The 25,356-nt window shown below is 33.5% G+C and overlaps 1 protein-coding gene across 3 annotated transcripts in view; it reads right to left on the minus strand.

The window, feature by feature from the left end:
* The window catches only part of LOC111033413 (semaphorin-2A), a 373,923-nt gene that overhangs the window by 21,912 nt on the left and 326,655 nt on the right, over window positions 1–25,356 (minus strand). For 2 of the 3 annotated variants that reach the window (XM_022314127.1, XM_022314125.1), the window contains one exon: window positions 6,813–6,875. In XM_022314127.1, the coding sequence (XP_022169819.1) occupies window positions 6,813–6,875 (63 nt within the window). The remainder of the gene's footprint in view (window positions 1–6,812; window positions 6,876–25,356) is intronic. The other variant, XM_022314126.1, reaches the window with a different exon arrangement.

Consider the following 25,356-nt stretch of genomic DNA (forward strand, 5'->3'; position numbering starts at 1 on the left):
AATATTTGATGACGTGAATAGGTACTATAAATTGTATGAACGAAATATACTAGTAATTTAAATGTTTTTCACTTGAATGTAAGATTAACAATCTTTTAAGTGTTTTTTTTTTTATATAATTAAACCGTATTGCGTTTGTGTTAAAAGACAGTTAAGTAAAGCTGTCACTGATTTATAACGAAGTATACGGTTCTAAGAGTAATAGCAATAAAATAAAAATAAACACTTATTATATAATTTTATGTCGTGATGATATAAAACAGATGAAAAAACCACTATATTATTGTTTCCGTCATCAGATAATTATTTTCGGTGTATTAAACGATCTTTATGTAATTTTACTCGCCGACAGGAAATACATTGAACTGTGCTGATGACGGGTTTCTTACTCAAACCACCAAAATATCACTAATTCTATCACCACTTTATCTTTAAATAATTTTATAATTTTAATAGAAAATATTAAGTAAATAAATCCATTTACGTATACGGGCTTAGTGTCTTTTTGTAAAATTTAAAAACATTTCCTCTCTCATAATTTCAAAAAAAAAAAAAAAAATGTACATTGTAAAATGTCCCCCTATATAATACCGAATCAAGGATCATTAATTTTTTTTTTGTTGCCATTTTGTTGGGGATAAGATAATATAATAAGATCATAAGTAATTTAGACACTGCAATACGAGCACAATGGAGGATCATTAAAGGATCAGAGAATTAACGCATGGTCAACATTGTTCATTAAGAGCACTTCACCACTTGAACAAATACTATCGTACATACATGGTTATATTTATAATTGATATAGTTTTTGCTATAGCTAAGGATTTTCGGAATAATTATAGTCAGAATATATTATATTTTTCCGAATATTGTAAGATAATTAGTTCAGTTTCGTTGTGCGCACATAAATGCATTTTTTTTAAAGAGTTGTTAAAAAAAAAGATTCATATGCCATTAATGTATACAAGGAGATAAGCCCACCTATATGATACATATGCCTCAGAGTTAAAAAAAAAAAATAACAAACTTATAAATTCTACAGTATAAGTATTATTCTAATTGTGAACTTAAACCCATTATTACACACAATTACTTGGATATTTTACTTTTACTCAAAAAGTGAACCTTCCATACAACTAACTACCCTATTTTACAGAAATTTTCTGTTACAAGAAATATTTTTGAGAACCATACTAATTAATTAGAGTTGAATTTATTTAATTATATTTTACGAATGAATTTATATATGAATTTTTTTTATTGCCCACCGAGACTTTGTAGTAGGCAATACGGAAGTTTCACTGTATAATAATATTGCATATTCACATTAGTACCATTACTGTATTGTTTACATTGAATAAAAGTATAATATTAATTATTTTAAGCATACGAGATATCCCGTGTAAAAAAAGATCAGGAAAAAAAAAATGTTCGAACAGTAATATATGAATTTCGAGAAAAACAGAAAAGTCAAACAAATACATTAGTTCAAAAAGCCTTGTAAATAGTTGTTTGTTAAAAATGTGTAGTACGAATTTGATTTCAAAACGTATTTAAAAAATGGAAGGTACCTACATGTAACACTGGAGATGACTATATATTATTAGTGTTGTATAGTATAGATGTAAAATGAATTATTAATTCTGCTGAATAATTTGTTTTCAATATTGGTACTGTTATATATGGTAGCTGTATTAGTAGTAGTCGTAGAAGTCGTAGTAGTTGTAGTAATAATAATGTTAATGCAATATTTCATCATAACACAGGCAGCGCGCAATATCGCGTTTTTAATAAATTCTGAAGGTATTTTAATCTGATTCCACAGCGACGAGTTAAATTAATCAAAAAAGGTTTACACGTAGTACACTAGTACCACCATACACCACACAGTCAAGCAAATCATATATATGTGTATAGTTATTAGTTTGAGGGAAAGGATGAGAGAGAGAGAGAGAGAGAGTTTAGGTGAAGTAATGGGAAAATTTAATTATTAATGGTACATATATAACAATAATTGGGCAGGAAATATTTAATTTTTTTACACCGGTGCACGTATAGTAGAATTTTGTTTTGTTTTAAATAAAATAGGTTATCTGAATCAATATTTTAAACTTTTTGACCTTATTTTTTTTTCAAATTTTCATTAGACCTCGACTGTGTTGCGTTGAAAATCATCAGTACCATCTACCTTATACCTACCTATACCTGCAGTGTTTTCTTCGCACCCCATTTGTATTGTTTACTGGTGTTCACGACGGCAGGTATATACTGTATATCCGAGTATCCGACAATGAACCGTCACGGCCTTGTGCCACAATAAACACACACGTAATGTGTACACGGAAAAGTAAAACAGAAAAAATATAAAAAGGAATTGTGTTGTTCGTGATCGTTACGGTGTCAGACCGTATTCGGGGGTAAATTATCCAATATCTGGTGGAGGGCGGTGGAGGTAAGGTTTCCGACACAATGAGGCCTGCCTTGTGGAAAAAAAAAGTAAATAAAATCGAGGCCGTACCACCTTTTTCTAAGGATTGATTCGAATCCCAAAGTCATATTAAATTTACGACGATGACGATTATCGCCGGGGTAGCGAAAATTCATTTTAATATTTCAAACGCTTATTAACTATTGAGGAGTGAAGACATATTATGTCGGACAAAAACAATTATCCACAATATCTGAGTGCAACGAGTACCACCTAATGTAATTATTTAAAAACGCCAAACGTACATTCTAAGGTACTATCGAACGATGAACGATGTGATGATGTTTAATGGATTATAATTCATTACGACGCCACGTTCGCAGGAAATCGTTCGAATATGTTATTTTGGAGATTGCAACCCGTTTGAACCGCATTTAAATAAAAATATTTTTAATCACATTGAAAGCGTTCATGATCGATCGATCGTATGTCATAACAATAACTATACTAATACACTTATGGAAAGTGACGAGTAATTATAAAAATATAATATCCAAACATCTGTGCGTGGATATACTATACCTACTCATACGATAAAATATAATATACATATTATAAATAATTTGATACTTTAAAAATTTCAAATTAATTAATGTGATTAACCACCCATGACATAATTAGAAATATGCCTAATATTATATTTAATAATAATAACTTGAATTATGTACTCATTTTGTACTTACGTCGCGCATTGTACGTTCAACTATAAATTTAAAAAAAAAACCTCTTCGATAATATAATAATTTAGTTTGGATTATAGAAACGTTGGAAACTTTGTGTATATAATACGGATGATGACGGTTTTTACTATTTGTTTTTTTTAACAATTTTACTCGGAAGTTACGGTTGTCGTAAGTGCTCGTAACGAGTAGGTGGTTCGAATTAAATTTTGAAACATATATATATTATAATAAATGGTAACGTTTTAACGGTCTAGCTGAATATCTATATACCTAGTGGTACACATAAAACGACTTGGGGAACGGGACACTATTATTATACACCTTCGAGGAGGACATTTCACGCACAGTAAACGCCGCCGGTAAGTTTCGTATTAACCTCAAATATAACGCGCGAGCCCGCACAAACTTTGCCAATTTCCCAAGTTCGCATATACAGCACGCACAATTTTATTGGCTGTTCCTATTACGCCGGTGGTCGCACTCGCGTCTTAAACTTGTGGACACTTTCATAACAACGGCAACAATACTTTATTTTATTATTATTATTATTAATATATTTTTTTTTCAAACACAAAGAATAGAATGGCCCGTCGGCGGGGTAAAAACGAAATGGTTCTGAAAATAGCAAACTGCATCCACGCCACCGCCGACCAGGAATTTCGAAACACACTTCAAACACTAATAATGATGAGCGCGAGAGCTCAGCGACTCAAGTAGGACGATTTTTCAGTAGTTCCTTTCGGATTTTCTCAATATTGTTTTACCCACTTTTGAAGTTTCGCGCAATGCCGCGCTTTGCCCAATATCAATTAAAAGTAATTTAGTTTGTTTATAGTCTTCAAACGCGTAATGAGTAAAAGGTAGTTTTCGATGTCGAAGAGTATTATGATGTCTATAAGCGCAAACAAAATTTGTTCCCAATATAAAAAAAAGGCATAAAACTAATATTAAAATGGAAGGATTTAAAATACCCGTGTTCGTCGTTAAATATTTACCGATGACCGAAAGTCGTTTAAAGTTTTAAACAAACTTGTTGAACAACTTTATACACTGCTGGTTTTTGTATAGCATTACTATTCTCAATTAACATCGTACGCTTTTAAAAGGGTGTGTAATATTCAAGACAGAAATATGTAATATTAATAGTAGGTAGGATACGTAATATAAGACGCGTAGTTTTAATTTGCAATTTGTATGTATCATTAAAATATTACTGAGTTAGAAAAAAAATATCTTAATATATTCTAAACATACAAAAATAACCGAAACTACTTACTATAAATTATTTAAAGAAAATGGTGGATTAAAACTGTAGCTATTTTCATTATCTCTTTAAGGCGTTATATCTCCTTTATATGGGGTTCAAATTTGAGATTCTGCACAATCGTTACCGATTCGTATTATCGATCACTTTTTAAATGATATCTTCTGAAAGTGCATAGATGTTTCAAACTATCTTAAAATTGAAACGGCCAGACAATAAACGTTGAAAACATTTTACATAAAAACACACTAGTACAAATCCGTAAATATCACAAAATATATCATCAGATACACAGTCCACCATAAATATTTACCTATCTGCAGACTAAAACGATAGCTGAGCTAAAAAAATCACAAATATAAAAAATATATTATGCATATAACTATTTCTGTGTTTTTGTTTAAAAATAAGAGAGAGAAAAATGTTGGGTTCTATCGTTGGATAGTCTCCTCTTTTGTACAATAATATCATTGTTCTTTTTTTTGTATAATATCTATTATTATTAAATACCTATTTATTTTTTTTGCCGATTGCGTCCTGAAGAGCAGATTGCAAGTACTCTTCAATAAATAATAGAAAAATTACTAAATAGTATATATTATTAATAATATTATTACCTTCAAACGTGGACGTTATATTATTTTCGGGTGAGTTAAACCAAGCATACGCGATTAAATTGATGGACGTGAGTGCGTAACAAATCAGCAAAGAAAATCCGTAGAAAAATGTCGTAATAAATTAATCACGAATAGGGTCTGCATTATACGATAATATATATGAACCGTTTTTCTCATATTGTTATTGATTTATATTTACCAGATGCCGTTCTGCTTGAAAATCGAATGCGTATACGTATATATACGTGTGTATTCTACGGGTTTGTCGGCGGCCATCTGGATTAACTTCTACGCACATCGAAAGATCGGAATACATCCGCCGCCGTCATTGCGGGATTACGTTCGACTAACAAGACACAAGCGCCCCTCCCCCCCCCCCCTCGACCGAGCCATCAAACCATTATTATTACATCGAAAACCCCATTATTGTTTTTGATAGTTGGTTGAATCAAGGGTATAGTATGCTCTCTGTCATCGATGTCCGTGGCGCGAGGGCAGAGATGTGTTTATAATTATTATTTTGCATAACAGTGATACGGATAACAACATTGTTCTGTTTTTGACGGCCGTGGTATTCTGCGGTGACTTTATTTTGAATATTTATATATACATATATAATATGTATATACATGGACCTCCTTTATGCACATAATATATAATATCATATACTATTTTTTGTTTTTGTTTTTTTTTTTTCAAAATAAAAGAGTTTCGTCAAATGGACTGAACGGTATATTATTATTATGTGCCGACTCCACTTCTTGTCTATACCATCGGTCCGCGGTGGCAGCCACCTCGTACACCTCTCCTGTCAACAGTATTGCCCTCCCTGTATCGCGATTCTATTTAACCTCCGGAGGGCGTCTGGGTATTGTTCGGGGTCCAAATTAAAATGCTAATTGCTTTTGACGGCCAGTGCCAATGTTGGGTATATCTTCTCTAGTAGATTTAATTCAATCACCGCCCGGGCACGTCGGAGTAGTTGGAGCGGGAGGGCACCGCGATCGGGGTCGTTTGGCGGCCCGAGAGTTAAGAATTTAATAAACCGCAAGAACCCGGGTTCGGAATTGGATTATTGACTTCCGTCCGAGCTTAACGGTAATGGATTACGCATTAAGAGCTATTTTACAAATTAAATTCGATGCGAAAACGGCACCAAACCAAAGTCCTACACGCGTCTGGTGCGTTACACGGCGACCGAGGTTTAGTCGACTTTAATTTACGTATACACGTGCACGCATGCATCTATATTATTTCTAGCACTGTTGATTTTACCCTGTAGCCGCCGCTATAACATTAGTTTGTTGTTGTTGTTTTTTTTTTTTAATCCGGATTTTCGCATTCAGAAAACTTCTTTTGTCCAACCTATACAGGGATATTTATTACTCTTTGTCTCTGGGCATGGATATTACGCTCACATATATACATTATACACTCGCGCACACGCACGCGCGAACACATACACACACACACATCAGTGCGGCACACACATGCAAGAGAAATAATTCCGTCTTTTCTTTCGTTCCCTATTGTTATTGTAAACATATTGCTCCCTCCTGTCATCCTCCACGTAAAAAAGAACAAAGCTTAAAGTCTCCACCTAACGCGCGTGTATACCTGTTTTGCGTAAAATACGGTGCAGATCTCTTTCGTCTAACACCCAGTATTTTATTATTATTTTTAAACGATAACAAAAAAATAAAAATAAAATAAAAACCATAATAAAATAAAAGAACAGTTCACTTTTGTTACATTACCTCAGATTTTCCTTTAGACGTGCAGCTCATAATGTTTGATGGTTCCAGATTTATGGAATCCTGCTGAAACAAAACAAAAATTATCCCTTTAATAAAGTGTAATCTATGTCAAAAGCAATAAAAGACAAATAGTGTTGTATACTATGTATCGTGTGTGCGTAGGTACCTACTATACGCAATAAAACACGTAGATATTAGGTGCATTTCGTTTTGTTTTTTATTTATTCGTGAAATAGTATTGTAACAGTTATGCCATCGTTTCACGTTTGTTATTAAACCGTTAGCTCCGATAGTAAAATTCAACTCCAAAATGGTTTTTAAGCACTTAAGATTACTACTGAATTTAAACTACGTTTGTTTGTGAACGATTCTACTGTACCTATTTCACATTATTTGTCGTATTTTTTAATAATAAATATAATATTTTATACCTGAAATTCAAAAACGATATCTTCAAAATGTTTTCTATCTTTTGATATGCATTATAAATTAAATAGATATTAGTAATCTAAATGTATTTATTGCAGGTTTTATCATTTAAACCCCGAAAAATATAGATGATCTAGAAATATAATTAATTTCAAGACCTTGTTTTCAACTTTAGTAAAGGTAACGTTCTAATCATTTGGCCACGGTGTTTAATGAGTTATACGTTTGTATATCATACTCGTATCTCCGCTTGGAATGTAGCGTATTACGTATGATTAATAAAGTAATGCAATTTTCCACACCTAATATAATATAGGTATATAGGTATACCGACGTTTCAGGATTGGCGTATAACCCGGAAGGATTTCCGTATTTTATTCTTAATCTTTTAAGGCACCAAAAGTATATGCTAGGCAGTGAATAGACTTTAAAATAAACGTGGTTTCCACATCGAAGATGGATCTGCTTCAACACTTTCGATAATCCGCAGGTAAATCTCTTTTTCAATTTAGCTACCATTTCGTTCGGATTTTTTTTTCCTATCACCGGCTACAAAATGGAGACAACCTGAGAGGAAGAAGGAATGTGAACAAAAAATAAAAAGGGTCGCATTAATAGCTTCCAAATGCCCACTTGTTCTTATCCGTCCTCGCCGCTAATCTCTCGCTGTCCTTACATGCATTTCCCTACTCTTTTACTTCCCTAGGCCGTTTCGATCGATCGGGGGCTTGATTTCCCGCAGGGTTTCCGCACATTTGTGTACGTTTTTGCCTTTTTATCTTTTCGCGTTCCGTCTGTGATTTTTAAAAGCTGTTTTCTCAAACACCCGACTGTTGGCCCAGGACGGGGGGCCCAGCTTGCAAGACAAATTGGACGGCGTTTTATGTCTGAAAACCCTTTTGCTGCAATATTTACCAGTCGCCAACGAAAGGCAGTACGCAATATTGTTTTCACTGTTGTATTTTTTCAACCATCTCCTCTCCAGACACCATATTTACTTATTATTATATGTATATATTTTTTTCATAGTCGCATAACGCCACACTTGAATTGGATTGATATAGTTCCAGATAGAAAAGAAATTTGAATATTTTAAATTTGAATAGGCTCACTCAATTGCATATATGCACTGTAAGGTTTTATTTTTTTATTCATTTGACATAGAACATTTCTTTTATTATTTTTTTTACGCATATACTCTAAAAAATATTATTACCAATATTTTGCGGAGGAATTTTTACATGAGTAAATTTTCTCATCATACTATTCCTTTCGACTAAACCCGCGATGCAAATCGTGCATCATCTTTGTACACGTAAACTGATATTATATACACCGTATATAGTAAACGAGTGAATACAAAATCACATGCATCATTTCTACGATATAAGAAATGCATTTTTATTAAAAATCGCAGTAACATTTACTCACGTCTTCGGCGAACCGTTACATGTTATTATTTTTTTGTTCACTGCAACGATAAGACGATGTACCTACAGCAATATTTTTTTTAAGACGCCATTGGATGAATCGGAAAAAATATCGACAAGTGCGTAAACTATATTAAATCATACCATTTTTTAATTTATTTAGGTACTTTATTTTGAGCTTCTTATTTGTTTTCATTTTGAACAACATTTTTTTAGTATACCTACAACTGGAAATAATGTTTATCATATTATTATCGTTCGGCACGTCCAAAGTCCCGCCGGCGTAATGCAACTTACGTTTTTCCGGTCAGAAGCATCTGATTAAATTCATTCGTTGGCAGTGGCGGCGGCGGAGGCTATGGGTGTAATCAAGTTGGTTAAATAAATATTTGGGTTGAAAAGGGTATAAAATACTGTTGGTGCATATATACGCGATCGCACGCGCACACACTCACACAAACAATTCATGTCGACGAGACGGGCAAACAATAACCTATAATAACACATTCATACACACATATATATATATATATGCATGTATATTGTACATTATATGTATATATAGTTTATATGTATGTATGCATGTATAGAAAAAAAAAGAAAAAATACAAGAGAGACCTGTTTGTCGATTGGCATGGCAACCGGGTGATAAGGAAGGATTATGTTTACTTAGATCCGGGGTCGTAGTATTAGTTCCCAGCGAAAAACGTCAGAAAACATATGATAGATTCGGGTTGAACATATTATTATTATATTACCTGAGCGCGTTTACGAATACCGGGCACGTCGAATTGTTCGGAATTACATTTTTACACATCCGAAATGATGAATTCGCGAGATTGAAATGAAATCTACGAGTACCCGCTCTCAAAACAGCATTAAGAAGAGTGTGATCGTCCATTTTTTCCCTTCATATTTTTATCGAAATCGAGAAACGTCTGGTCGGGAAAAGAATTCCAGAAATCTAGGTATAGCTCCTGCAGTAGGTATTTCCACCATCGGCTGTTGTAGTTGTGGTTCGATTATTATCGCGGTTACAATATTATAATTCGAATAATTACGCGCTTTAAACACGTGCACCGGCGCGGCGTTATATACCTTAATCAAATTTTATTAAATCTAATTATTGCATTTCGCGGGGTACATAATGAATTCACGACGGAATATCGGGCTGAAATGTTCGACAAACTTAGCGCGCCAACGTAAACGCGACGGCAGGCAATGTGTCAGGAATGTCAAGTACGCACACAATTTACGACCGAATTAATTGTTTGGCCGTGTGTGTAAGTACGGCAGAGCCAGCGCACGTTATGACAACAATTCGGCCTTATGTGTGCGCTCACTGCAGCGTGCCAGCGAGTTATTATCATAAATGTTAATAAAATACAAGTTATAAACGACGCAGCCAACTGTAAAACATTATTGCTATGATGGATTTTGATCAAATCAAATTCAAAACCAAAATGCGAGAGACGTTTCGCGGAAACATTATCGAGACTTTTGCCGATTTCATTAATAAGTTTCGGGCGGAATTGGAGTCAAAACGTACGGCGTGTGATTTATATTAAAGGTTGCAAATAACGCGTACGCCACAAATTAGTTAGTATTTTTAAGTCTCTAAAATTGTGACATCGGAACCGCAACTTTGTTGATACTCTGTCTTATTGATTTGGAAAACGAAAGTTATTGGGAAAAGCCAAATTGAACTCTTCAATATCAATAGCGTAATTTTTGAACGGATTGCGTATTACGTAACGTATACGATTTTTAAAATTTATAATTATATATTATGTTCTAAAACTCCTGTACAAAGCGAAACCAACGCAGTCACAACAATAATGATAGTATATAATACGCAACTGAATAATAATTTATTTTCATGCTCGTATGATGTGTGCGGGACATACGGGATGATATTAAATACAATTCACACCGTTGTGCGGCACACGTCATGTCACGATGTATTGTGTTAGTCACAGTTGGTAAACTGACTTCCAATGTGTATTCCTTCTGCTGTTTTCCCCTTTTTCACGAGACCATTGATGCATGTCTGCGGGGGTGTGACGATAATATGTAACCCGCTTTGTCGGCGAACGGGGGCGAAAGTTACAGGATTTGACTCGACGCATATAGAGACACGGCAGAAAGAAACAACTGAATATTCTTCTTCAATTCATCCGTCAGGAAATTGGAAAACACAATACGAATAGAGCAATAAAACAGCTCCGCTGCCAATTCCCAAATGGAATAATATTATATTATATCGTATATATATATATACCATTACCAGTCCAAGTGCACAGAAGCAGCATCGTGCACGACGTATCCATATTATATATTATATATATATATATAAGGCGCTGCTCTGACGGCATGACAAAACCGCTCTAATAATAACCAATTTTCCGTGACGTTTCCGAGGGAATTTCGGTTAGATGAGAATTTATAACGATTTTGATAAAATTAAGACATTAACGTCGCGGTTTGATACGATTACAAGTTTTCACTTCCAGTCGTCGCAACGTGTTATCCTATTAAAATTCAAGACCGTAACACAAAAGTTTCGACGGTTAACACTTTGGTCCCCCAGACACTTACGCACCGAGTTAACTCTATATTATAACGCTATTATCGAAACTACATTAGTTATTTTTTTAACACTTTTTGTCATAACATTTAAGCTGGGGACGAACAACCCGTATTACTCCCATGTTAAAAGAGAGGAAAGTAGGTAGGTAATCGGTCTGCAGTACCTACAACAGTAGGAGTCAAGTGTCCTTCGTAGGCTCTGCTGTAATAGATGTATTATATGACAATTCATTGATAAAATACACGATAAAACAACGGAGGATGGTCTGATATGTGGGTATCCAAGGTTACCAATCAATTATTTTAATAATAATATTATTAACATTTTAACAAAAATGCTTATTTTATTTTTTAGTTTTACTCTGATATTTTTTTTTGTAAATTACCTACGGAAAATTTTAAATTTCGACCTCTCTAAAATACCAACTAGATCAAATAAAAAAAAGTAATTCAATTAAACCCGACTAAATACTAACACACGTACGGCATGATAACTAAATGATAATAATATAATATACTCCACGAAAGGTTATTATATTATGATATTTAGATAAACGTTTTGCCACAATGCATAAAACAGTAGTTCACGTATACATTTACAAATACTAAACAGTATGTGAATGGTGTACAATGTACACATATATATATATATTATATTTCGTAAATATAAATTCAAAAATTTAAATGCGAGCAAAATGGAAAACCCTCGACATTGTTTAGTATATGTTATATGTCTGTGTTATTTTTGCACAAAAGGGGATAATAGAAATTATTTCTATTTTCTCATAGCTATTGAATCAGCAACCAACAAACATGGGAAGTGTTTATTCGCATAATGAAATTACCAAACAAACATTGAATTTGAAAATCAATCGACCAATTATTTTTCGGAACCTTCGAGCACTCCGACACGTGTATCTGCCACCGCACTGCCATCAACGCCACCACCACCTCCGACATCATCCTCTCTTCGTCTTCGTTATCCTCCTCCGCATACTACGCTTAAACGATTTTTTCTCAATTCACGCAGGACGGGCAAGGCCAAAAATGTCGGCGGTGGTATTCCAGTAATTATTACAGCATGGAATGCGTTTGACTTCCATTAAAAAACCCTCAAAAAAAAAAAAAAGAACACGATAGGAATTCAAATAAAAAAATATGCAAAACAAAAAAATCGTTAAGCCGGAAAACGTGGGAGTACAATTTCCAGTCTCCGAAGGTTTGGAAATTGCTTTAAAGCGCGCGCGATGTACCGATGACGATGTTAATTGCTACACAAATGAACTCCCGGCCCGGCACAGCTGACGAGCACAGGGTAGCTGAACATATTATTATTGTACATGGCGAAGATACAGCGATTATAATTGCATTTGTTTTCCACAACCAGGGGCGGCAGGGGTGGCGGCGGTGCCGTCGGTCGAGGGTAAGGTAGATTTAATTAAAGCTCTGGCCGTGTATTTTCGGCTGAAATACGAGGCCAGCGGTTAGGGTGCATGCTCGAAATGCCTATATTCACCTGTGGGGGGGGTCAAATAATTATCTCTATCCAAAAGCAAAACGCGTTTGTACCAACCTGATGCCAACACGGATACTAGATAATATTATGGTAATGTATATTTTACACCCTTCGTGTAAAGTCGAAATTCTGCTCGATGTAACACATGACGATAACCACATTAAACGCATTCGACACTGGAAAATGAAAACATCGCAATTTTTGGCATAGTATACGTTGTAGAGATTTATGCTCGCCCGCTTATTGATGTCTACAATCATTATCATAAGACAGTCTAAAAAAAAAACACTATTATTGCTGCGCGTGAAATCCTGCTATTAAGATATTTTTAAATATTGGAATATTGTGATAAACGGTAGCGTTGAAAAACACTGTTCGAGATTTTTGGTTGAGCCAACGTTTTTACTAACAGGTACTCTTATAAGTCGAAAACTGTGATTATGTAATTTTAGTTGAATGAGAATAATTATTATTGTTCTTTAAGTCATATTTTATAATTTTCCTCGATTTCAAAAAATATAAATCTCGATTAGAACACAATGGAACAACCTTAAATAGTAATAATATTCACTGTACGAATTACGTTTTTCAGCTCTGCTGGAAAAAAAGCTAAACTTCTATAAAGGTCATTTTTATACCGTTCGCACCCTTCTATTTTCCCGTTCGTAATACGAAGTTATTTATTATTTCATTTTATATTTATGGTATTCTCCCGACTCTTTATTACATACATTAATTTTGGAGTTAAAAAAAAAGTAAAACTACCGGTGGCTAAAACACCTTGGAAATGAGAAACCAAGTGAGTATACGAAAAACCCCGGTGTCGTTCTCATTACAACGTTTTTGAATTATGCACCGCAAAGTTTACCTAATCCCTCGCGAGTGTAAAAGATCACGGTCCTTGTCGGTTTTCGAGGTTGCAATGTAATTTCAAGACGTGAAAACATTTTAGAATGGATAAAATTTGTTTACTGTCTGTTGAAAAAAAAATGCAGATTTGCGGATAGTTTACAATGATTTCTCTGAATTATGAAAAAAATAAAACGATTTATAGACCCTGTGGACTAGGATTCCGAACGTTGTGTTTGAAAAGCAAATTTGATATGCAAAGTAATCGCCATGTTTGATTTATTTAGTTTTGTATTGAACGAGGTAACCCTAATACGTCTTTAATATACCTATATAGTAAAAAAAAAAAACTAAATCTTTAAACATCTGATTTTCACATTAAAAACGCTGTGAAATTGATTTTAATTTTGAGGCAAACAGTGCATTAGTGTCCTTTGTATTCACAATAATAAGATGTACATCAAGGATTTTCCTAACAGTTTATTTTTTTCAAATAATTTTAACGGTTTCAATTTCATTTGACTCTTAAAACATATTTCAAGTACTTATTTTAGTATTTATAAAAAAAGATAAATTAAAACGTTAGTAATCGATTATGACATCGTTTCAATATACAAATGACTATATTATATCTTGGATTAAATTTACGTCAAATTAACTTCGTTAAAATATTATAAATGAAATCCAGTTTTCTGTTTAAGATTATCTTTCATCTCAAGTATTTGTTGTCTTATAAATAAATATTACACAAAAACAATAAATATTTTTTAATCTTTTACAATACACATTTATAATATTTTTTCATGCATATTTCTCAAATTAATCATGCCCAATAGTGTAAGTTTATTTGAAATCAATCGATGCAATATATTTTGTATAAAGTTTGATTAAGATTCGAGATGTTTTTATATACAATTTATTGCGATCAGATAGCTTGTGAAGTCGAGACAAAAAACTAAATGGTGTGCATTGTAAGTATTTTTGATGAAGAAAAAAAAATGAGGTTCAATCGGTTATGTCATTTAAAACGTCATGGATTTATTAGAATACAAAAAAGCACAAATGATAACAAAGTGCAATTTTGTTGAAACTTTTTAAGCGCATTTCCTTGTTTTCTTTTTTTTTAAAGTTTTTATTAGATGAGTCATTGTTATAAGACCTGTCCGAGTTAAAAAAAATAAGTCATCTTTACCTTTATAATTTTGATGTTCTTTGAAGGTTATTTTTACTGAAGATATTTCATAATATTTCTGATGTATACGTCCGATAAATTTGACCAAACTTACTATAGTTTTTCATTTTTTTTTCCGACAAAAATATTTGTACGTAGTAGTAACCGTGTGACCCATAACGTTTGTTTTAGAATATTTCTTGCGGAAACATTCATTTTCTTTTCGTTTCTTATTAATAAATATTAATTTTAGCGAAAACTTTTGGCCATGTAACGATTGTTTAGTACACATCGCCGAACAACCCGTGAAAACTTGTGTTTTGCAAACAAAATGAAAATTTGTAATGCATAATTAGGGAAACTAAAGAGAATATGTCTTAATACAACTGTTGAACAACTTTTCGAGTTTGTGTCTAGGTGGTTAAAACATATTTACTTGTTCTCCGAGTCATGTGTTTGCGACGTTGCTATTTATTTTAATGAACAAATGGTCTTGTTAGGAATTACTGTTTTACTTGAAGTCTCAAAAATATAATCCCAATGATTATTATACTCTATATTATGTCTCATTTTATTGTTCATACCTACTTTTAGGAAAACATTTATTTAGATTTATCGCTATTGCAGGATTGTAATATAATAAACATATAGTAATAGGTATATAATATATTTTACGATGGGTTTGAATAATGTTAAATAGTAATTATATCAAATTTTAATTAAATAATTGTTATTATTATTATTAGGGATTGTAAAAAGGGTATAATAAAAATAATATCTCGAGTGATTCGATGACTTGAACAAAAACAATATAATTGAAAACAATAACTATTAGAAACGTATAATCATTTTGTATTCATTAAACAGGAAGTTTGAATTATTTGATGGAAAAATACATAGTAAAAACTTTTACTCATAATGCGAGTTATTGATTATGAAATAATTTACCATGTCGTGAGTATATTTAACAGAAAAATATACCACCTATATTTATATAATATTATGCATTTTATGCTGCATTGAGGTCCTACGTGGCTATTTTTTTTGTTTATTCACCCATGTCAAGTAATATTTTTTTGAAACCATCATGTATGTATCTTTTTATTGTTATTATATATATTATAAGTTTCGCAATGAAAGATTTTTGAGACAAAATAAGACATATAAATACATTACATTAATATTATATAGGCACGAAGATAGACACGATAATACCGACTCGATGTATCCCAAGTATCTCGCTTGTAGAAGTGTTTGAGCCAGTAAATAACTTTTTTAAATATTATAAAATATTTGTAAATTATTTCTGGTAAGAAAGTGTTGATAATTACTATGCGTAATTTATGGCGTTTTTTGAATTACCAAACTTAAAATAGGTATAAAGAAAACTAAAATGTTTGATATCGTGTTCCTCAAATATTTGAGATAGACAATTCACGGAGTAAATGTATGTTAATACTTTAAACGTTGAATTATTAATTACCATCATTGCGTATTAAAACATTGACGCACTAGTTCTAAAGTTCAAGCGGTGAGCGAGTTGTAGAGTTTATTCACATATATAGTTGGGCGGATAGGTACGCTTAGATCGGCAAACACGGTGAGACGTGCTGTTTATTATATTACCCACCTACGTATATGTTAGGTCATTTATGTTTCGAATCATCGTAGATTTATATGTCGAAGTCCTACTAATCCGTAAACGAAATGCGTCGGTGCAGTACGTGTGCGTATGTGTGCACGATTCGTCGAAAATTACAACACACTATTTAAACTCCGGCAGAGAAGGAGAAGAAAAAAAACGCCGTCCCCGTTCACCTGCCGAACGGGATAGATAGAGTCTTATAGTTGGCCAGCAACATTTCGGTACGGCCGACGCGAAGGGACGATTGGTAAGGGTGGGTGGGGCAACACGGTGGCCGGGCAATTGCCACGTAGTTTCTGCGGGAAGGGGTTGATTTACCGTTTTCGAGGGAGTATATTTTACTTTTTTTCCCCGTTCCTCGCTGATCCCTCATCACCGCCCGGGTCAGGTGTGTCCAATTTGAAACTCAGCCAAACGCACTCGATGCCAAAGCGCGCGCGGGATTCGCTTGTCGTCCGGCAATAATATACACCCGATACATTAATTTACCTCGGACGCCGAGGGGAGGGCGCGGAGTGGGGGGGAGACGGTCTGGGAGCGAGAGAAAGTGAGATAGGGCCAGGCAGAGGTGAGGCATACGGCGGGAGCGTGGTGGAGGGGGGCAGTGGAAATTAGATCCAATGATTAACGCGGGGCGACTCGAGAGAAAATTGTACCCGGTCGAACGGGATACAGAGTGTTGCCGCCGTGCGGGAGGGATGGGGCGAAAACAATCGGATTACCGGAAAGTTTTCCAAACTCTCTGTGTACAATTCTCTCTTTATATATATATATACATTTATATTTATGTATAGGTATATGTGTACACTTGGAGACAAGCGAATTTATTATTCACGTTGCGGAGACTGCACCGCGGCGGCGTTGGGGCGGGTGTAGTTAACGAGCTACGATTCATAATAATTTTAAGTTAATAAGTCGAGTGCCCGATGAACCGTGTAAAACTGCGATTTTAAATTTCCCAATTGGACTAGTGTATATACTGCATTACGTAAATATAGTCTTTCACCGAAAAACCCGATTTTCATCGTTTTCCCCGAAAAAAAATACATTTATGATGTTTAAATATACGTGCATTGTGTATAGTGTAATATATTACATAGACCTAAATTATAAAATGTCACGCGGAAAATTATGAACAAAAAACGGTTGTTGTTTTTTTTTTTTTAAATTTTGTTTAAAATGAATTATTATCCTTTACTTATAAATACTCACAAGTTGTATTAAATAAATATTTTTTAATATCGTTTGGTTTAATTATTATATAACAACCTATTCAAACAAACTTTTACGATAATAATTCTTCTTAGCTCGTAAATCATTATTATTTGTATACACAATCTTTACACACAAATTTTTTTTTAACAATACTTGTTTTAATCACCGACACTTGTTGTTTACATTATTAAAAGTTCTTACGCTTGTTTATTATTGTTTGAATTTGTTTCCGTGTTACTCAAACTGGTTTTAAGCGAATTTTTCAATAATTAGACGAAACGTTGATTGATTATTTAAATATAGAATAAACCACGCGGCTCGTGTAACGTAGGTATAATAAAAATATTTTCAGTAATTATTTATAGTCGGGATGAAATAAAAAACTCGTAAAAAGCACCAAAACATTCTTTGACCGTTACTGGAGACTATAGGGTTTGAATAAAACCAACTCCCACAAGGCGCGTACCGACGCTAAAGTATAATTCTAGCAAGTTCTGCAAAGTAACGCGTTATCGGATTAAAAGGGTAAGACAAGAGCGGATCGAGGCTCATGAATTGTTAATTGGTCAGTGAAAATAATTGAATTATTTCTTCGAGAATGAAAATAATTTTGAGTTCGATTAATGTTTCCCTCAGCATCGAAAATTCATGTGGAAAAACTAAAAATGGTATACCTATACATCCTTTATTATTGCCAGCTTCATTTATTTTGTCCGCAAAACGAATTAGCCAACGAAACGCCGAGATTTAAAATTAGTAATTTTAAAATAACGAGAATATATAGTAGCGAGGGGTCGGTTAATTCGATTGCCGTTATAGTTATTAAATATAAGTATTTACCAATCAACGAAAAGGAGATTTGTTTTTTTTTTTTTTTGGGAAGAGGCCAAAATGGTTATACTACTCGCGAAAAGGACCAATAAAACGAGGTGAGTTATCACTTTGTTATATAATGAGAGTGAGTCGGCGGCACGGCCGAGTGGAAATTGTTTATTTTTAATCTCGGGGCAGAACAACGCGCAGTTCGGGCCGTAAATTGAAATCACTATAATTGCGATTTTAATGCAAAGTTGTGAGCGCGTTATTCTTATTTTATTCTTTACTGCCGTTCATATCCCCGGTACTATATATCGAGAGATCGAGTGTTCATAAATAAAAAAATATGTATAAATATACAAGGAACTAACGTGTAGCTTATATTATGAAATTTATGTACTCGTGTCCTGTGCTTATTACATTTTATTACGTCGTCGTCGCCGTTGTACATAACGCACACACACACATACACACACACACACACACACACACACACACACACACACTCACACACATTCNTACGGTAATAAAAATAAAAGCGTGTTAAAATGTAATAATTTTTTATAAATTTAAAAAATTGTATCTAGTCGTATTGCTATATATGCTCGCTGCACACACACATACACACACACACACACACACACACACACACACACACACACACACACACACACACTCACACACATTCTTATGTAATACTCATACGCGGCTATAGTGTAGGAAAATAAAGTAAAGTGGATAGAAAAATCGTATTTTCCCTCCAATGTCCTTCTCTTGCGCCGCACACCTTTACCGAGCACGCGTGACCGTCTCCTCTACGACTAAACTCGCACACGATTCCCTCGGTTTTTTTTTCATGCTGAATAATATATTATATATTAAGCTCGCCGCCGTCGCCAATTCAATGGTCCGTATGTGGCGGAAGTAGAAATGAACCCACGTGGGTCGTATCCGCGATATAATTTCTTATACACAAATGAATATTATACTATATATACATATAGGTATAGGGTGGTCTACTAAACCAGCCGCCGCTGCCGAGCGACAATCTCTGGACAAATTATTCCATAACATCTGCACAAAAGAATCCCTACGACGTATAATATACGAATGAATTATTCCGACACAGCACAAAATACAACCTCAATAACATGTAAATGCGCGCATAAATAGGGTTTTTCGAACGACGGAACGTAAAAGACCGAGGGAGATGGGAGGCGAAAAAAAAATTCACAAAGGCCAGTCGAGCGTTGGACAATGTTTTATTCACGAGATGACGTTGACAAAATCTCGACTGAGAAAAACCCTCCCCGCCAGCGCATGATGATGGTCGCGCCTATACCTACCAATCTACCTACCTGCCTGTCTACCTACTATATATAGCTATAGGGACTATATCATACATAATATGTTAGCACGCCGTTTAATCGTAAAATGTTATTACTCGTGCATAATAATACGGAAACCGGCTGCTGTTTGACGTACCTAGTTTCGCGTGAAAATATTCGTCGGCGAGAAAGCTGCAGCTCGTCGTCAAAGCGAAAATCCATTAAACTAAACTGAAAGCTAATATTTTAAACGTCAAAGTTGTTATCAACACAAAAGATTTTTAAAAAATAAAACAAAAGCTTGTATAATACAGTGTTATATATGATGTAGTGTCTTTTTGGCGTCGCATAAAATGTGTTTAAGAGTAAAGACTCTTGTATAACATTATAAATATTTGCAATAAACAAAAAAAAAAAAACAACACTAGCACAAATATTTCACAATAAAAAAGGTATTCTTCGAGTATCGATATCGGGTATAATACCAATTATTTCTGAAATTATTGTTTTATAGCTTTATTTTATTTTATAATCTATTTGTCTATGTAGATGAATGCAGTGCTTAATAATTAAAGAGTTTTATTTTAATTTTAACGAAATAATGTAGATAACAAGAAATCTATAATTATTTTAACATTTTAGGTTTGTCTTTAATATTTAAATGTAAATTTTTACATTTAAGCAAAAAATAATCGACGGTAGTAAAAAAAGTTTTTGTTATTGCCTGTGGGGCATTCAGGCACCTAGAATATTTTCCAATAAATAGGGCACTGCTGTTAAAAAAAAAAAAAAAACGCTTCTATGGCGGTTGACGTTTGACCTAGGTATGATAATATTAGTAATATTTATATCGTTTTAGGCATTCAACTAATCGTGACTATCGTATCTAGTATGCGATGCGTAACAGCGAGCTTTGCACGGGGCAGCGAATTCTCCATGTACACAAAGAGTCAAACCGTACTATAGTACATAAACCTACACTAAGTTTTTGGCGGGATTTGGTGGCGAAAATAATGGACCCGAGTGGCGGTTTCAAGGCGCAGTAAGACGCACACCGAGAGAAGTCTGAAAAGAGAGTGGGTACACACGGTCGGAGAGGAGTACGCACGTATATGGCGGGAGATAGGGTTAGCTCTGGGGGGGGGGGTTATCAAAGAACGTTTCGCCTTGCTGGCGGAGGAGAGCCTCGAGTTTGATGTGCAAATAAACCACCGACAAACGCAAACTCACACACACCCACGCGCGCAGGTACCTTTATACTCACAGTCGGGTATCAACCAGCAGCAGCAGTTGTACAATATTGTGCTCGGCGCACCCGAAACAAACATAATAATATAATAATAATATCGTCGGGAGACGGATTAAACGAGTGGAAAACGACCGAAAACGCGAGTAAAACAATGCCGGGCTTGTTACGCGCGCTCGACAGTCCTACGCGATTATTCGCTATACCCATGATTACAATAATAATAATAATAATACCGTGTGATAACACATTATTATTGTTATCATCATCACTATATGCTCTGCCGAGGCGGGCTAGGCGTGTTATAGTCGAGGGCACATGAAATATAATAGAAACGTGAGTGTGGCCCTGCGTGGCGTTACCTCCGGGCGAACGAAACGATCCGGCCGTGAGCGGATGATGAACCGGAACGTTGTAACAATAATATAATAATAATAATAATACGTCGATAATCACTCGCACGGCGTTCACGTCGAGCTACGACATAACCGTGTTGGTTTCTGTCGTCTCTGTCGTCCTCGCGGTGTTGGACAATGGATTTTTTTTTGTTTTCAGCGACTACACCAACATTAAACTATTGTCGATCTCGTTTTCACGCGATTTTCTCAATCTTTTTTTGCCTCCCCAATGTCTCTACCACCGCCGCAGCTTTATTATATTTAGTTGAACGTGATAATGGTCGCTACAGATCTATCCTCAAGATACGTCTTCGCCGCCGCCGCCATCGTAACCTCGGACGTTTTGCTTGAAACTTTTCAGTATTAAGAGTATATTATATAACTAAGCCATCGGGTATAAATTTTAGTCAAGAATTTACTCCCTGCAATGACATAAACTATAAACTCTATTAAAACACAATAGGTGTAAGGTTAGCGACCACGATATATACCTATTTTATAGGGTAGGTACGTTTAGATACTAAATTTCTCAAGTGTCGGAAACCGACACTCGAGAATTAAATCCTAACTGTCGGATCTACTATCGGATTATATATTTATGACTTCTAAAAAGTAAGATCTATTAAATTAAATTTAAAAAAAATTTAATTAAAAAATAACATTTTTATACTTTGTAAAATGTATGGACGTATAATCAACTTTAAAGGATATAAATTAGATTATTCGTTTTAATCCGGAAGAATAAATTCACTTGAAATAAGCAATTTGAAATGAGTTTCCTTAACAATATTTAATATCACAATTTATGTGACTACCTACATAATTTATAAAAAAAAATTAAATAATTATTGTTCTAAAAAACCACCATTTTGTACATTCATAATATAATCTTACTTTAAAGTATAAAAATGATACTAGTAGTCAGCTATTATATTATAAAGTATTTTTGATGGAATAAAATGTATTTTCGTCCCAAAGTTATAATGGAAAACTAAATAGAAATTGCGAGAAAAAAATAATTGTTTTTACGAACACGATTATCCCAATCGTCATTCCGTGTTAAAACAATAAAACATTACATAACAGATTAATCGTATAAAATTGAGTTAATACATGGGGCACTGTAGCAGCAGTCGAGTTTTTACGTGATGTATTGCGCAAATTTAAACTTTAAACCTAACTGTATTAACAATCCCAGGCCAGATTAAAATATAGACTATCATCGGATAAAAACAACAACACGCACTATGGATTGATTTATGGGATTTTTTTACACCGGAATAAAGATATATTTGTATACGATAACAATCGTAATTTATGCTGTTGTTATTATTATATTTTATTCTTACAAGTTTTGTTTACTCGATTTCTAATAAAAAATAAATATTCAATTAGATTAAATAATTTAAAAATTATTATTTTAAATTAGAATACGACTTGTGCTAAAATGCATCTGCATTAAACTGAACTGACTTTCATATTTGAAACGGACAAAAATGTATTCGATATTAATATCAAAACATGAGTTATATTAAAAAAAAAAATGTTTTTAATACCTAACAATTCCGTTCATAATTTAATATACATATTTTTTTTCAATATATAAACTTATATAAGATATACAAATTGTTCAATTTAGTGTAATACCATAAATTCGACGTGTACGTTAATAATTCATCATCGTCAATTCATCGCAGTATCAATTTATTGGTGCTGCAATATATTAAGCGGATAATATATAGTAAAATGTTTAGCGAAAATAAATATCTACATATAGTAATTTACTTACATGCCACAAAGTAAAAATGAATAATAGCTGATTTAAATTATTGTATTATTTTACAGATTTCCAAAAAATCATAATTTATTTTTTTGTATTTATTAAAGACAGTGACCATTATAATAGCAGGTAGAATTTCAAATCAATATGTTGAAGAATCGTAGGTTTTTAGATAATATTATCCAAATATTTTATCATTTCTTTATTAACACTACAATGGTGCCCATTATATTAAAGATGTTATGTATATTTTGTTACTCGAATATTCTAAGCTATAACCGAGAATAATATGGTTGTTATTTATAATGTTTTCAGCATTCAGCTATATATATCTGAGACGGAAATATAATATTATGTATTTAGTTTAGGAACTATGTATTCAACTACCTACGTACATAATGATTAGGTGTAATCCTGTGATAATACTTTCTTAGTCTCAGACTTATATATAATCCATTAAGAAGGTCAATATAGAAACTATGTTATATGGAAGACTGACCTGACTTTCGATTGGGACTTATCTAAATACACAGTAACTTTGGATGAATCTGACTAAGAAAGATCGACTATTATTGATCGTATAAGTTTAATGTCGAGGAAATATTAAGAAAAAAAAATGAATGCAAAGTTGTTCAATTTATTAAAAGTCTTTTTTTTCGTTCTCCATTTAAAAATAACATAATATACATAATAGCTATTATACGATATAATATATTTACATAAGATTTAATGTTTTTTTCATTGAGCATAAACTTAAATATTATCTAATTTTTGTTGTATATTTTAACACACAAATCTGATAATGTAAAAAGAACTTCTTAAAAAGTAGAGAATAAGTAAGATAAGTTGTTTAAGGGGAAAAAATGTGAATATATTTTTGTAACAAGTTATTCTTTGCGAAGTTTGAAAATAATACAATTTCCTTCGAACACAAATACGCTCATGGACGGAACTTGAGACCGACGACTACGATGAAATTGAAATCTAAAATTGAATTTCAACACATTGGTTGTAAAAAAAAAAAAAAATATATGTAATCAAAAGAATACCTACTAGTGGATAGGGAAAGTAGTGTTTTTGTCATCTTGTGTATATTTTATGTAACTTTTAAAATTTTATTTCGATATATTATTATTGTTGAAAGCCAAAACACGATTTGTATTTGTATTAGAGTATGTTGTGTACATTTTAAAGTTCCAATATTTTAATTTTTGAAATTCTAAAGGATAACTTAATATTTCAGTGATTGTTAGTGACATATTTATATTTTAAAATTCCATCAGTGCTGTTATAAATGTAGTAAAAATCCGAATCAAGTAAAACCGATGTCTCCTATTTATTATCGATTAAATGCGAACGTTTACACTATAGAACTATTATAGGAGTTTAGTGTAATTTATAGAGTATATAAGCGACACTGCAGTAGGATATTTACATTTCACATCTGTCGAAATCAAACAAAAAACGTCCGTTTTAAATGGGATTATTGTAATTAAATGTGTGATTTTATTTTAAAAATTCGACTATAAAATATTGTGATATATTACGCTTGTGCCATTCGAGGGGAGAAACGGACGAGACTTATTATTACTATTACTCGATATTATTGTTATTTTCACTTCGGGATGGGATTCGTTGTACGATAGGAGGGACGACCAAGACCGCCACCCCTCCAACGCCGCGGAGGGCTGCCGAATGTTTTTCCATAATATTCGTGGCGACCGGACGAGACGTCGGCTTAAATCCTGCACAGTGCATCGCCCTAATATATACCGTGTATATAATAAATATATATATATATATATATAAATATACGGCGCACCTACTTAAGGGGTGGAGGAAGTGGGGATATATCAGTTTAATAAGCTATTCGTTTAATTTACGGCTGACGGTAATACGCCGATAGTATATACATTAATATATATATACATAGATTATATGAGTTTTTTCCGCTGGAGGTGGTGGGTGTCATTCTAGTGCAAATATCCCGTCGTAAAATATCCGAAGGGAAGGCCGCGAGCACGGCGACACTGCACCGATCAGGGACGACAATAATTACAATAAAAGCTCTGCGGCCTTATATTTATCGTGGATTGCCCCGCAATAAAATTTTATTTACTATACCGCACAAC

The sequence above is a fragment of the Myzus persicae genome, unplaced genomic scaffold, assembly GCF_001856785.1.
Source record: "Myzus persicae strain clone G006 unplaced genomic scaffold, MPER_G0061.0, whole genome shotgun sequence".
NCBI lineage: Eukaryota > Metazoa > Arthropoda > Insecta > Hemiptera > Aphididae > Myzus > Myzus persicae.